We start from the raw sequence: 15,141 nt of genomic DNA, 5'->3' as shown, positions 1-15,141 counted from the left end.
TGTCTTACTGTAAAAAAAAAAAAAAAAAAAATTATATATAAAGCAAAATCTTCCATTGAGTTCCATATAAATCTTAGGACGTTTTCTGTCTTACTGTAAAAAAAAAAAAAAATATATATATATATATATATATATATATATATATTATATATAAAGCGAAATCTTCCATTGAGTTCCATATAAATCTTAGGACGTTTTCTGTCTTACTGTAAAAAAAAAAAAAAAAAAAAAAATATTATATATAAAGCGAAATCTTCCATTGAGTTCCATATATATATATATATATATATATTATATATAAAGCGAAATCTTCCATTGAGTTCCATATAAATCTTAGGATGTTTTCTGTCTTACTGTAAAAAAAATAAAATAAAATAAAAAAATAAATAAATATTATATATAAAGCGAAATCTTCTATTGAGTTCCATATAAATCTTAGGACGTTTTCTGTCTTACTGTAAAAAAAAAAAAAAAAAAAAAAAAAAAAAAAAAAAATTATATATAAAGCGAAATCTTCCATTGAGTTTCATATAAATCTTAGGATGTTTTCTGTCTTACTGTAAAAAAAAAAAAAATATATTATATATAAAGCAAAATCTTCCATTGAGTTCCATATAAATCTTAGGACGTTTTCTGTCTTACTGTATTTTACATAAAGTGGAAATCCACTGCACCCGCAACGAAACGGATTTTTTAAGTATTCACAACGAATCGTGATTGGGCCATTCTTATCAGCGCTGAGAAAAGTAACACCGCCCATGACAGCGCTTTGCCGTAACATATGAGTAGGGTTTTTTAGTGCACTAGGACCCTGAGAAGTCTGAACGAACTCCCGTCTTTGGTCTGACGTTTGTCTGCCCGGTGTTATTGTGTAAGTCATGGACGGTGGAGTTGAAAGGTGTGAGTTTATAACAGCAAGGACATACAGCAAACGCAGACGTTTAAATGTTTAGCAGCGCTAACGTTCATCTGAGAGGATAACTACTCAAGGGCGCGCTCGAAAGACGACATTTAAAACAGGTTAGTTCATTTTCTAATTGGCCTAACACAAGTTTATATGAGCGTGGTATCAAATTGTAATACTACTTTAATGTAGATGGTAATAAATGACTGTTACCAAGACTGTCTTTTTTGGACATGATACAGTAACGTGGTAGTACCATGTAATGCATGCAATGTATTTTGTCATAGCAGTGTATTAGTAAGTTGGACATTTTTATATTCTTGGACACATATGGACGTGTGTGTTTTTATATATACGTATAAATATACACAGTACAACAGCTCCACACATATTATGTAAACACAAACTTTTATTTTAGATGTGATTAATCGTGATCGATTTGACAGCACTATAAAGTACAAAGAATACCACAGTAATGTCATTTGCAAGTGGAAAATTTTGTATTTTCATGTTATATGTGCAAAGAAATAAGTGTAACTATGGTACATACTCAAAAAAAGGGTACTGTCATAGTAAATGCACGAAGAACTGTGTTTGTATCATACCATTCCGATTAATTGCATGCAAAATGAAAGTTTGTGAATGTATGTGTGTGTACTGTGTATTATGTTAATTATGTATATATAAATACACACACATACATGTATCTTTATGTATATATATATATATACATAATAAATATACATAATACATACACATATATAGGTGCAAACTTATATTTTGCATGCGAATAATCACAATTAATTGTTTGACAGCCCTGTAGTTAGACTAATAAAAACTTCTTCTTAACGTATGTGTGTGTATTTACTAAATATACACAGTACACCAACCCAAACGTATTATGTAAACACAAACTTTTATTTTGAATGCGATTAACTGCGATTAATCGTTTGACAGGCCTAAACTAAATAAAAACTTTTCTTAATGTGTGTGTACGTATTTATATATACATATAAATATACACAACACACCAACCCACACGATTATGTAAACACAAACTTTTATTTTGAATGCGATTAATCGCGATTAATCGTTTGATAGAACTAAACTAAATAAAAACTTTTCTTAACGTGTGTGTACGTATTTATATATACATATAAATATACACAATACACCAACCCACACGATTATGTAAACACAATCTTTTATATTGAATGCGATTAATCGCGATTAATCGTTTGACAGCCCTAGTACCTTATAGTGAATACCTTGGAGTAAACACCATATGCTAATATGGTATTACCATCTGATACCATCCCTATACTAATGTAATGTATTGTAATGTTTTTGTTGTTGGATTTTTGTTGTAGTTTATTAGGTTCCTCAATTTTTTTCAGGTATTCTTTGTGTGGCTCCACCATCATCATCATGGTAGAGATGAAGAGTTATTGTGAAGCAGGGGTTTCCATGCAGCAGGTCTGGGTGGAGGGCGGCCTGACTCTTTGCTTCTACTTCACCCTGGTGCCGTCCGTCCTCCTCACCCTCTCCTTCCTTTTCGGCACCTTTGTGTGTATATGCTACCGCCGCTACGGCACAGACATGGAGCCCAAGTTCATCCCTCGCTCTCGACTCTACCGGCTCCAGGTGAGCCTGTCAGTGCTGCTCGTCCTGCAGGCTCTGGGCTGGATGGTGTTTCGAATCGCTCGGAGTGGAGAGCTGCCGGGATATGTGGTCGTGTACGGCTGTCTCTCCATGCTAGGGTGGATTTGGGCCGTGGCCCTGCTGCATCTGGAGAGGAGGAGGGTTCTGGTGCGGGACAGAACCAGAGGACACAGTACGGTACTGTTGCTGTACTGGGCTGTGGCGTTTGCGGCCGAAAACCTGGCGTTTGTGTCATGGATGAGTCCTCAGTGGTGGTGGACTCTGGAAACGTCCGATCAACAGGTGTGTGTGTGATTGGTTAAGAAGAGTATTTATGTTAATGATGATTTGCATATGCTTATTGTAATAATGTAAGTAATAATGTATATGGGATTTTATTTTGCTTGTTTATCATCCACCAGGTGGAAACTAATGGCTTACCTCTCCTCTCATTATTCATATTGAATTATGTCAAATTATTCACCAAACTGTAGTATGCAGGGTACTTTTTCAGTGCTTTTTTATTGTATTATCATCTGTTTCTGTACCATAACCTTTGGCACTAATACCATTGTTCTGTCTTAAGTGTTTGAAAGTAGTGACAGGGAATTCTGCTCACACACCATGACTTAGCAATGTGGTAATAGTGTGAAATGATAATTTCAGTGACAATAACTATTTGGGATCCTGCAGATGAGGTCTAACAACTCAGCAATGACTCAGCAATTCTGTCAGGTTTGATGGTCATCAAAAAACAATATTGTCAAGTCATTATGTGTCTTTAAATCGTAAGCAGTGACATGTGGAATTATTGTCGAGTCACGGTCAGTTCTAGCTGCATTCCTTTCTGCCCACATTAGCCACACCCCAACTGTTTAAGATTGACCAATCAGATAAAAGTTTTTGTGGCACTTCATGGAATGGAAGTTTCACTTTACTCACTCTAGTCTTGCTGTAAACTTAGAATGTTGTATGCATGTTGTAAAAATGGCGACACATTTGCCAGATTTTCCTAAATAAGCATTTAATTTTCTTTATATTAAAATATGAAAATAAGATTTTTATATTTAAAATACAGCAATAACAGTAATATTGTGAAATATTTTTAGTATTTTAAATAACAGCTTTCTATTTTAAAATATATTTTAAAATGTAATTTATTCCTGTTATCAAAGCTAAATTTTCAGCATCATTACTCAGGTCTTCAGTGTCATAAAATCCTGCAGAAAACATTCTAATATGCTGATTTGCTGTTCAATAAACATTATTATTATTATTATTATTATTATTATTATATAAAACAGTAAATAAAATCCTGAATTCTTTGATGAAAAGAAAGATCCAAGGAATAGCATTTATCTGAAATATTTTTCTTTTTTTTTCTTTTTTTTTCTATAAGAAATGATAGAAATTAATACTTTTATTTAGCGAGGATTCTTTAAATTGATCAAAAATGATATTAAAGACATTTATAATGTTACATTTATAAATCTATTTAAGGCAAATTCTGTTTTTTTTGTTTGTTTGTTTTTTTTACATTCTATTCATCAAAGGAACCTGAAAAAATTCTGTTTAGCTGTTTTCAACATAATCATAATAGTAATAATAATAATAATAATAATAATAAATGTTTTTTGAACTGCAAATCAGAATATTAGAATGATTTCTGAAGGATCATGTGACTGGAGTAATGATGCTAAAAATTCAGGTCTGAAATCACAGGATTAAATTACATTTTAAAATATATTTAAATAAATATTTGAAATCGTAAAAATATTTAGAAATGTTACTGTACTTTACTGTTGCTGTACTTTAGATCGAATAAATGCAGGCTTGGTGAGCAGAAGAGTCTTTTTTTAAAAAAAAGCTTAAAAAATATCCTGATCTTGACTGGTAGTGTATACAATGAAATATTAGATTATTAGTATTACTGAACTTTTAATACATTATCAGTAATACATTAAATACATTTAAAACTTAAATGTAACTCAAAAATATAGATCATATTGTTACAAATGTAAGTAGATGTAAGAAAATTCTAAAAATCTAAAAAAATTAAAATTCAGTCTAATGTTTTTTTTTATAGCTACCATTTTATATTTGTATTTAAATTAAAACATTTTGTATTTAAAATCTTTTTATTGTTTTTTTTCATGCATTTTGTTTTAAACACTTCATACTAATGCTACACTTGTTTTTATTGGTAACTCACTAATTACAGGTGACAAATTGAGTCAGCTGCACTGGATAAATTGCAATCAAATACATGCCACAAAAAAACAAAAAACAAAAAAACTGAAATCTCTAATTACTAAAACTCTCAAAATGTAAGACACTTTATAGTAATGTCACTTTTACATACATATCAAAGCGATGTATGATTCTAGCAGATAAAATCAGACTCTGTACATATTGGTAATTGTGACTTTATGTCTGCAGATGGAGTTTGGGTTCTGGCTGGTGCGGTACTTCAGCTCAGGTTTGCTGTTCCTGTTAGGCCTCAAAGCTCCAGGCTTGCCACGCCGACCCTACATGCTTCTGGTCAATGAAGACGAGCGAGATGTGGAGCATGGAGCAGTAAGACATTACATTTTCTCTCTTACATCTTACTTATGTAATAATGATTAATCTTATTAATACATCTCTTGCTTGTTTTCAGCCTCTCTTGGGCAATTCTAATGAGAATCAGTCTACGTGGAAAGACTTTGGGAAGAAGGTGCGTCTGTTAGTGCCATACATGTGGCCTAAAGGCAGCGTCCTGCTCCAGATGCTGGTGCTGCTTTGTCTCGGGATGCTGGGAGTGGAGCGCGTCATTAATGTGTTTGTACCCATCTACTACAAGAACATAGGTACAGAATAAGAACCTTATTTAGTCCAGAATCAGTTATTTATTTATGTGCTAACACATTGATTTTCTCCTGTCACAGTGAACCAGCTGACAGATGGAAGCTCTTGGAAGACTTTGGCGACGACAGTGTGTGTTTATGCGCTCCTGAAGTTCCTGCAGGGAGGTGGAGCCGGTGAGGGAAATTGAATCTCAGTTGAATCATCTCTTTGTAGCATGTCGCGGAATATCCTTTAGATTCTGATCTCCATGTGTTTCCATCTGCAGGTGCATCTGGGTTTGTAAGTAACATGCGTTCGTTTCTGTGGATTCGAGTGCAGCAGTACACAAACCGCGTGGTCCAGGTGCGTCTCTTTGCTCATTTGCACTCCCTGTCTCTGCGCTGGCACCTGGGCCGCCGCACAGGGGACGTCCTGAGAAGCATTGACAGAGGAACTTCATCCATCAACAGCCTGCTTAGGTGAGAGCTTAAAGTGTATTAAAATTAGCATTAGCTTTAGATTATACTGCATCTTGATACTACAGTTTTTCTCAAGCTGTTTCAATTGAATGCAAGTACAAGGACAAGTAGGTCTCTGTGCAATGTTAATCTTGGATGCATTAGCATGCATGCATATGCAACTTAAGTACAGATAGTATGCTTGTGCAGTAAAAATGATCTCAGTTTGTATTATCTTGAAACATATCTTTCTTTGTTTAATCCAACAGTTACATCGTGTTCAGCATCTTCCCCACTATTGCTGACATTGTCATCGCCATCGTCTATTTCATATCCAATTTCAATGCCTGGTTTGGCCTCATTGTCTTCGTTTGCATGGCCCTCTACCTCAGTAAGTATCTAACACTGGTCATTTCTAAATGTGAAATACATCAACACACACATTGCTGATTATACATACTGTTATAGTTGCTTCTTTACTTACTGTAGTTTATTTTCTAGTCCAGTCTTTTCTTTGAGTGCACTATAATTTTGTTGTATGTTTGTGCATTGGCAATAAAGAATCTAAACTAATCTAATCTTTGAAAGTATTTAAAGTAGAAGTAAATTATACATTTAAGTAACTGAAAAAGTATGTATATTATTGTCTTGTAAGCAAAGGTCTTGTTTACACTTAAAAAGTTAAATTTGAATACCTTGTCTAGCTGGTTTGGGTTTGTAATTAGAGGTTGGGATAATGGCTAGCTTGAATGCTAGCATATTGTGCAGAACAATAGCATGTGTAGGTGTAGGTGTAGCATGTGAAACCGAATGCAGTATGCAAACATTTATGCTACATGTTTTTGTCACACCAGTGGTGTTATTATTAACTAAAGACAATTAAAACTAATTTTCAGTTGCTGAAATAAAGCTAAAATTACATAAAATATAACTATAGAAATGTTGAAATTTTGCCTTAACAACTGAAGTTAAAGTATTAAAATTAAGTAGATATAAAATACATAAATAGATGTGGAAAAAATGTGAAACGTAATTAAAAAGGACTAAAGCAAATCTGTATGAATTCAGTATAAATTCAAGTTCAAGCTGATACTTCAGCAGTATATACTACTAGTCAAAAGTTTTTGAACAGTAAGATTTTTAATGTTTTTTTAAATAAGTCTATTCTGCTCACCAAGCCTGCATTTATTTTAATCCAAACTACAGCAAAAGTACAATTTTGAAATATTTAAAATAACTGATTTCTATTTGAATATATTTTAAAATGTAATTTATTCCTGTGATTTCAAAGCTGAATTTTTATCAATATTACTCCAGTCTTCAGTGTCACACGATCCTTCAGAAATCATTCTAATATTCTGATTTGCTCAAAAACATTTATTATTATGTTAAAAACAGCTGAGTAGATTTTTTTTAGGTTTCTTTGATGAATTAAAAGTTCAGAAGAACAGCATTTATCTGAAATAGAAATCTTTTGTAACATTATAAATGACATTATCGTCACTTTTGATCAATTTAAAGCATCCTTGCTAAATAAAAGTATTAATTTCTATAATTTCTTTCCCCCCCAGCAAATCAGCCTATTAGAATGATTTCTGAAGGATCATGTGACACTGACGACTAGAGTAATGATGCAGAAAATGTAGCTTTGATCACAGGAATAAATTACATTTTACAATATATTCAAATAGAAATAAGTTATTTTATTGTAGAAATATTTCACAATATTACTGCTGTATTTTGGATCAAATAAATGCAGGCTTGGTGAGCTGAAAATTCTTCAAAAAAAAACTTTTGAAATAATATCAAAATAACAGTCATTATGTAGCATATTTTATTGGTGTCACTCTATGATTTTTTTTTTTTTTTTAAATAAAAACAATTATTGTAAAATCACAGTTGATATTACTTCACAGTTAATTCACAAAATGCGAACAGTATTCTGCATACTGCACAAGTAGTGTGTACAGTAGTTCTGAATATACCTAAACTCAGGAAAAAGGTGCAGTGTTGTTTTTGATTCTTTCATCTCAGGAGTCACTAAAGAAATAAAAATTGAAATACCAGATACACCAGCATTTGATGTATTGATTGATTGCTGTTATCCGTGTCTCTGTCAGCTCTCACTATTGTTATCACTGAATGGAGAACCAAGTACAGACGAGATATGAACACACAAGATAACAATGCCAAATCGAAAGCTGTGGACTCATTATTGAACTTTGAGACGGTATGGTTTTATTGTGTTTGGCTAAAGTATCAGAATGTGTGTTACAAAAGATAGTGAACTCGTGCTATACAATATAATTCCAATAATATGGGTTGCATATGCTGTGATTGAATTATGATATTGTCAACAGGTGAAATATTACAATGCAGAGAGTTATGAAGTAGGTCGCTTTGAGGATGCCATCTTAAAATATCAGGTAACATTTGTTATATTTCATCAGTATTTTATAGGTAGTTTATTTGAAATGAATGTAATGTTGAAGAGCTCACAGTAATATAAATAAACACCACTTTTTATTTTGCTCAGGTATCGGAGTGGAAGACCAATGCGTCTCTGGCGCTCTTAAATCAAACACAGAACCTCATCATCGGCTTGGGTCTTCTGAGCGGATCTCTGCTCTGTGCATATTTCGTGACAGAGGGAAAGTTTCAGGTACGAAAATAGTCAGGACACCTCAAGATATCAGACCACTGCCAGATAATTCTGAAGCCATCAAATAATAATGTATGGTTTAGAGCAGGAAAAATATTTCAAATATATAGAAAGAAGGAACATAAATGTACACTACTGTTGGAAAGATTATTGTTTTATAAGGTGCATTAAATTCATTGTAAGGCATTACAGATATAAATTACAGCTATTGCACAATATCACTGTTTTTCTAACCAAATAAATGCAGCTTTGTTGAGCTTAAGAGACTTATTTCAACTACAAAAAATCTTACTGACTCCAAATGTTTGAACTATATTTAACTCATCGTGGTCTTCCAGGTAGGCGATTATGTGCTGTTTGGGACGTACATCATCCAGCTCTACACTCCTCTCAACTGGTTTGGCACATACTACAGGTATGAAGCTTTTCTCATCAGTGTATAGATAACTATATATATATATATTAAAAAGAACAAACAGTAAAGAGTCGACAGTTAAGGTTTATCTTTCCTCTAACAGAATGATCCAGAACTCCTTTATCGACATGGAAAGCATGTTCAAGCTCTTCACTGAGGAAGAGGAGGTGAGTGGATGGTTTTTAACTTATTATTATTATTATTTAGCAGAAGCTTTGGGATAATTAATGACTTAATTAATGATTCATGATTTGATTTAGGTGAAGGATGAGGTCAACGCAGGAAACCTCAACTACAGACAAGGAAAAGTAGAGTTTGAGAATGTCTTCTTCAGCTACACGCAGGGGTAAGCAGCTTTAGTTGTGTTTGTTTCTATCGTTTTTGTAATATTTTGTGTCACAAATAAGCAATATTAAGCTTTTATTTTATATGATGTGGATATTTTTGCAGCAAGGAGATTCTAAAAGACGTCTCTTTTACTGTACTTCCCGGACAAACAGTTGCACTTGTAAGTTCTATTCTATTCTATTCTATTCTATTCTATTCTATTGTGTTCTGTTCTATGCTGCTCAAGAAACATTTCTTATTATCGATGTTGAATACAGTTGTGCATCTTAATATTTTTGTGCAAACCATAAAACCATGATATGCTACCAATTAAAAGTTTGGGATAAGATTTTTTTAAAAACAAAACAAAAAAAAATTAATACTTTTGTTCAGTAAAGAGGCATTAAATTGATCAAAAGTGACTGACGTTTCTGTTGTTACAAAGTTTTTTTAAACTTTCTATTCATCAAAATTAATTGTAGTTTCCACAAATGAAAAATACAACAACAAAACAATTATAACAATAAGAGGAACCATTATTAATAATTTAACACTAAATCAGCATATCAGAATGAAAAAAATCTGAGAAAAACTGGCTTACACTACCAGTCAAAAGTTTTTGAACAGTAAGATTTGTAATGTTTTTAAAGAAGTCTCTTCTGCTCACAAAGCCTGCATTTATTTGATCCAAAATACAGCAAAACAGTACATTTTTGAAATGTTTTTACTATTTAAAATAGCTGCTTTCTATTTGAATATATTTTAAAATGTAATTCATTCCTTTAATTTCAAAGCTGAATTTTCAGCATCATTACTCCAGTCTTCAGGGTCACATGATCCTTCAGAAATCATTCTAATATTCTGATTTGCTGCTCGAAAAACATGTATTATTATTATTATTATTATTATTATTATGTTTAAACAGCTGAGTAGATTTTTTTCAGAAGAACAGCATTTATAGTTTTTTGTAACGTTATAAATGTCTTTATCATCACGTTTGATCAATTTAAAGCATCCTTGCTAAATAAAAGTATTAATTTCTAAAAAAATGTTTAAATATTGATAATAATAATAATAATAATATTAATAACAAATGTTTCTTGAACAGCAAATCAGCATATTATAATAATTTCTGAAGGATCATGTGATGCTGAAGACTGGAGTAATGATGCTAAAAATTCAGCTTTGAACACAAGAATAAATTATATTTTAAAATATGTTAAAATAGAAAACAGTTATTTTAAATGGTAAAAATATTTCACAGTTTTACTGTTCTTGCTGTACTTTGAAGCAAATAAATGCAAGCTTGGTGAGCAAAAGAGACTTTTTTTTAAAAAACATGAAAATTTATACTGCTCGCTAAGGTATGTTTAAACATTTTTTTGGTTTATTTCAGGTCGGACAGTCTGGATCAGGAAAGAGCACCATCATCCGTCTGCTTTTCCGTTTTTATGACGTTCAGGGTGGGTGTGTGAAAATAGATGGCCAAGACATCTCAAAGGTAAACCTGTCATTAATGCAAGCACAAAACAGAACCCAAACATTCCCTTGAAATTCCTGTCACAGCAAAGTCTGGTTGTGTGCGTCTCAGGTGAAGCAGTCTTCTCTGCGTGCTCACATTGGCGTCGTACCTCAAGATACCGTCCTGTTTAATGACAACATTCGAGACAACATCCGCTACGGTCGAGTTACTGCTTCTGATCAGGAGGTGGAGGAGGCTGCCATCGCGGCTGACATCCATGACAAAATCATAACCTTCCCGGAGGGTGAGAACCACTTCATTTCATGTATACAGAATCTACAACTTGCAGCATTGAAATCATACTTAAAGGGATAGTTCACCCAAAAATGAAAATTACCCCTTGATTTACCCATCCTAAGTGTATATGACTTTCTACTTCCAGACGAATATAATCTGAGTTATATTAATTAAAAATATTCTGGCTCTTACAAGTTTTATAATGCCAGTGAATGGGTGTTATAATATTCAATAGGACAATATAAGTCCAATAAATTGCATCCATCCATCATAAAATGTGCCCCACATGGCTCCAAAATGCAGTTTAAATGCAGCTTCAAAGGGCTCTAAACGATCCCAGCCGAGGAAAAAGGGTCTTATCTAGCAAAACGATTGGTTATTTTCTAAAAAAAAGTACAATTTATATACTTTTTAACCTTAAATGCTTGTCTTGTCAAGCTCTGCATTGCGCATGCGTACAATATTACTGCGTTGGTCGAAAAACTCCCGTCTTATTTTCTCCTCCAGCTTCAAAATCATCCTACATTGCTGTAGAAGTACTGACCCAGTGTTTACAAAGTGAATATGCAAAGAAGGTCAAATGTCCTTTACGAAAAAAGGTAAAACAGTGATGTAGGATGATTTTGAAGTTGGAGGAGAAAATGAGATGGGAGTTTTTCAACTTAGCCTAACTGTATTGAGCATTTGAGATTAAAAAAGTATATAAATTTTACATTTTTTTAGAAAATAACCGATCATCTCGCTAGATAAGACCCTAATTCCTCGGTTGAGATTGTTTATGGAAAGCAATCCTAAATTATTTTCCTCAAAAAACAAAATTTCTTTATCGACTGAAGAAAGAAAGACATGAACATCTTGGATGACAAAGGGGTGAGAAAATTATCTGTAAATTTTTGTCTTCTCCTTTAAATTGTAGTCAGTGAATATACAAAATGTGACATTTATAAAATGTGCTTATATAAAATTTATAAAATCATTTAGTTTAACTTGATTTACTAAAATAACTGAAATATAAATAATAAAAAAAAAATAGTTTTTAAAAAAATGAACAAAAATGAAATGGCAAAAACACATCTAAAACTTTAACTTAAATGAAAATGAATATCAATAGAAGCTACAAGTATACTAAAATAACTTTAGTATGCCATCCTTTTTGATAATATTTGTGTCCCTGTACCACAAAACCAGTCTTAAGTAGCACGGCTATATTTGTAGCAATAGCCAACAATGCCTTTTATAAGTCAGAATTATTGATTTTTCTTTTATGCCAAAAATCATTAGGATATAAAGTGAAGATCACGTTCCATGAAGATATTTTGTAAATTTCCTTCCATAAATAAATCAAAACTTATTTTTTGATTAGTTATGTGCATTGCTAAGACCATTTGGACAACTTTAAAGGCAATTTTCTCAGTATTTAAATTGTTTTGCACCCTCAGATTACAGATTTTCATCAATGGAAAAATTAAAAATTTACCCTTATGACTGGTTTTGTGGTCCAGGATCACATTTAAGATTATAGCTGACATACATAATTGATATTTATTTGTAGGCTATGAAACTCAGGTGGGTGAGAGGGGGCTAAAGTTGAGCGGAGGAGAGAAGCAGAGAGTCGCCATCGCTCGCACCATCCTCAAAGCACCACAGATCATCCTCCTCGACGAGGTAAGACATTAACCAGTGCATTATGGGAGAATGCATATGCAATGTGGGAACTATCCCAGTTTTGCCTGCTGTTTCCATGACTTCTTATTGTGATGTTTTGAATTGTTTCAGCAAGTTCAAGTAATGTTTACTTCATTTTTGTTCAATTTAATGCAGCTTTAATGAGCATAAGAGACTTCTTTCAATTTTTCTTTTATGCCAAAAATCATTAGGATATTAAGTAAAGATCATGTGCCAAGAAGATATTTTGTACATTTCCTACCGTAAATATATCAAAACTTAATTTTTGATTAGTAATATGCATTGCTAAGAACTTCTTTTGGACAACTTTAAAGGTGATTTTCTCAATATTTAGATTTTCTTGCACCCTCAGATTCCAGATTTTCAAATAGTTGTATCTTGGCCAAATAATATCCTGTCCTAACAAACCATAAATCAGTGGAAAGCTTATTTATTGATTTACAGATGAAGTGTAAATCATCAATTTTCATAAAATTGACCCGTATGACTGGTCTTGTGGTCCAGGGTCACATATTTGAAGTTTAACATGCGGATTTTGGGTTAATGCAATTGTCTTGTTTTGATTAGAACAAAAACTCAGACTAATGTGAAACACTATAATTTGTGTAAAGCACAGAATTTCTGAAGACTAACTTACCTTCCTCTACCCATAGGCCACATCTGCTTTAGACACACAGACCGAGCGAAATATTCAGGCCTCGCTGGCTAAAGTCTGCGCCAACAGAACCACCATTGTGGTGGCACACAGGTAAACACACCATTAAATCAATCTCCCATCGATTACGCTTATACTGTAAAAGAAGCCATGAAAGTAGAATTTCTTATTGTACTAACACCATCACTGATGTGTATATTGCAGATTGTCAACTGTCATTGGAGCCGATGTGATTCTTGTCCTTCGTGATGGACAGATTGTGGAGAGAGGAAGGTGGGTTTATTTACTGGTATACTGATCACAGATGGGTTAATACATGAGCTATGCGGTTTAAACTGCACTATTGTTATTTGTGGTAGGCATGAGGAGCTGTTGGCGAAGGGAGGCCTGTACTCAGACATGTGGCTGAAACAGCAGCAGGCACAAGACTCAGACTCGGCCTCTGACACCGAGACCAAGGACAGGAAATCTGAGAAACTACAGCCACAAACATCCACTGCTGGACACAAGGGACATTAGACACATCAGATCTGCTTTTGTGTGCATTTTAAGCTCGTCCAAAGCTGTTTTGGCATGAATGATAATTATTTAGTATCATATTGTTTTCAGCAGTTCTTATAAGTGGCACATATTGCATATAAGAATTTATTATTTTTTTGTAAGATATTTAAGTCCTTTTTTATACTCCTTTGCAATTACTTCCCACTCATTTCCCTCAAAGTGCATTTATAACGATAATTTATATGGGCGTAAATAAGAGAAGACTGACGGACGTGTTATTGTGCATTGGATAAAATAATGCTCTGACAATTATGGATCCTTCCACTACTAATTAATTATGTTGAATGTATAGCAGGTTTATTTTTATCCGTTGTTTAAGTGGATTTCTCTGGTTGAATTCATTTTCTGATGCTTCCAATTTGCTGTTCTTTGTCAAAGCAAACATTCGGAAACTGATCTGGTGCCATTGTGTAACAGTAAAATACCGATGTATGAATTTCTGTACAGGCTAAGATTATGTTTAAGGTTATAGGAACAGGGTATTATTTCGTCAATCAGTTTTAATGCTAATTTCTGATATGTTATGTGCACTGTTATCTGACTTTTTTACTTTATTATCTTGTGTGTGGTTGTTATGCTGTGTGCGTGGTGATATTTATTGCTTAGATGCAATAGATGGCTGTACTGTACAACTTCAGTTTATTTAAAGGGACAAAGGAGCTCTCTCGCTTTATAGGACTGACACTAAACTCAGGGGACAAGGTTGAAATGAGCCATTGGGGTGTGTATTTGCTGTACTATGTAGATTTCCAGACAAAGACGCATTGTAGTAGTTTTTAATTATTGTTCAAAGAGCGGGTGGAGAAATAGCAACTGACAAAATTTGCCTTGGATAAAATAACTCAGTCGTAACAGGATGGATAAAGTCTGTTAAGATTTTTTTGTATGTATGTTATTGTATAATAAAGGCAAAGAAGGTCATATGTGTATAATAATATGTTCTTTCTGATTATTGATCACATAGTTAATATTGTATGTACATTCAAATGCCATAGGTATTTTAAAATAAATATCACTAAAATGATAATAAAAAGCAATATTTTGTTTATTACTCTTGTGTGTTGTATTGTTCTTTAGAACAACAGCTGGCACAGAGAGAGAGTTTTCTGGTGTTTTTACTCTAGGGGGCGCTTGACGGCCAAAAATACAAAAACTCTGCTGAGCCTCATTCAAATCAGTGTGGTTTTATGTGTTATTGGAAATATTTTTACACACTGAACATGTAATCGTTTAAATCCGCTGCTCTA

At 33.1% G+C, this 15,141-nt stretch overlaps 1 protein-coding gene across 1 annotated transcript; it reads left to right on the top strand.

The window, feature by feature from the left end:
* The first annotated feature begins 835 nt into the window (after positions 1–835).
* abcb6a (ATP-binding cassette, sub-family B (MDR/TAP), member 6a) lies at positions 836–14,945 on the top strand. Its single transcript, XM_051118720.1, has 20 exons — positions 836–1,020; positions 2,302–2,848; positions 4,985–5,122; positions 5,205–5,394; positions 5,473–5,565; positions 5,658–5,850; positions 6,099–6,220; positions 7,950–8,059; positions 8,190–8,255; positions 8,366–8,491; positions 8,830–8,906; positions 9,010–9,073; positions 9,167–9,252; positions 9,357–9,414; positions 10,630–10,734; positions 10,825–10,999; positions 12,545–12,657; positions 13,332–13,426; positions 13,538–13,606; positions 13,693–14,945. The coding sequence occupies exons 2-20, from the start codon at positions 2,333–2,335 to the stop codon at positions 13,850–13,852; spliced, it is 2,556 nt and encodes an 851-aa protein (XP_050974677.1). The 5' UTR covers positions 836–1,020; positions 2,302–2,332; the 3' UTR covers positions 13,853–14,945.
* Positions 14,946–15,141: the final 196 nt, after the last annotated feature.

This window comes from Labeo rohita, chromosome 1 (assembly GCF_022985175.1).
Source record: "Labeo rohita strain BAU-BD-2019 chromosome 1, IGBB_LRoh.1.0, whole genome shotgun sequence".
NCBI classification, from domain to species: domain Eukaryota; kingdom Metazoa; phylum Chordata; class Actinopteri; order Cypriniformes; family Cyprinidae; genus Labeo; species Labeo rohita.
This window is presented reverse-complemented; position numbering and strand designations above follow the sequence as displayed.